The 447-nt window shown below is 65.3% G+C and overlaps 1 protein-coding gene across 3 annotated transcripts in view; it reads right to left on the bottom strand.

The window, feature by feature from the left end:
• Nucleotides 1-447, bottom strand: part of RABEP2 (rabaptin, RAB GTPase binding effector protein 2) — a 26,634-nt gene that overhangs the window by 10,241 nt on the left and 15,946 nt on the right. For 2 of the 3 annotated variants that reach the window (XM_011933474.1, XM_011933476.1), the window contains 2 exons: nt 226-321; nt 29-127 (listed from right to left, as the gene is read on the bottom strand). In XM_011933474.1, the coding sequence (XP_011788864.1) occupies nt 29-127; nt 226-321 (195 nt within the window). The remainder of the gene's footprint in view (nt 1-28; nt 128-225; nt 322-447) is intronic. The other variant, XM_011933475.1, reaches the window with a different exon arrangement.

The following is a 447-nucleotide window of genomic DNA, read 5'->3' as shown; positions in this document are numbered from 1 at the left end:
TCCTTCCCCGGGGCTCCCAGGTACTCACCATCTGCAGCTGTACCCGCTCCTGGGCCTGGCTCACAGTCCCCTGCAGGGTCTGCAGCAGCTGCTCTGAGTTCTGGACCTGGGCCAGGAGCACCTGCATCTGGGTTGGAGGGAGGGTGAAAGTGAGGGCAGGGGGATGTCAGGGGGCGGAAGGCAACCAGAGGCCTGGCTGGGGCTGCAGTGGCGGCAGGGACCCACCTGCTTGGCACAGTCCTCGTTGCTCCGTCTCAGGCCCTCTTGGAGCTCGTCCCGCTCGCGGCTGACTCTCTCCAGGTCCTTCTGCAGCTGTTGGCCCTGCCACAGACCCTGCCTTCAGCCTGCATCTCCTGGGAACTGAGGACCCCCTCACCACACTTCTCGTGGCCCACCTCTGCAGGGAGGTGCCCTCATCCACACAGTCCATTGAGTCACAGGCCCAGC

The sequence above is a fragment of the Colobus angolensis genome, unplaced genomic scaffold, assembly GCF_000951035.1.
Source record: "Colobus angolensis palliatus isolate OR3802 unplaced genomic scaffold, Cang.pa_1.0 Scaffold128, whole genome shotgun sequence".
Classification (NCBI taxonomy): Eukaryota; Metazoa; Chordata; class Mammalia; order Primates; family Cercopithecidae; genus Colobus; species Colobus angolensis.
Note: the sequence above shows the minus strand (reverse complement) of the source record. Positions and strands in the feature narration are given on the sequence as shown.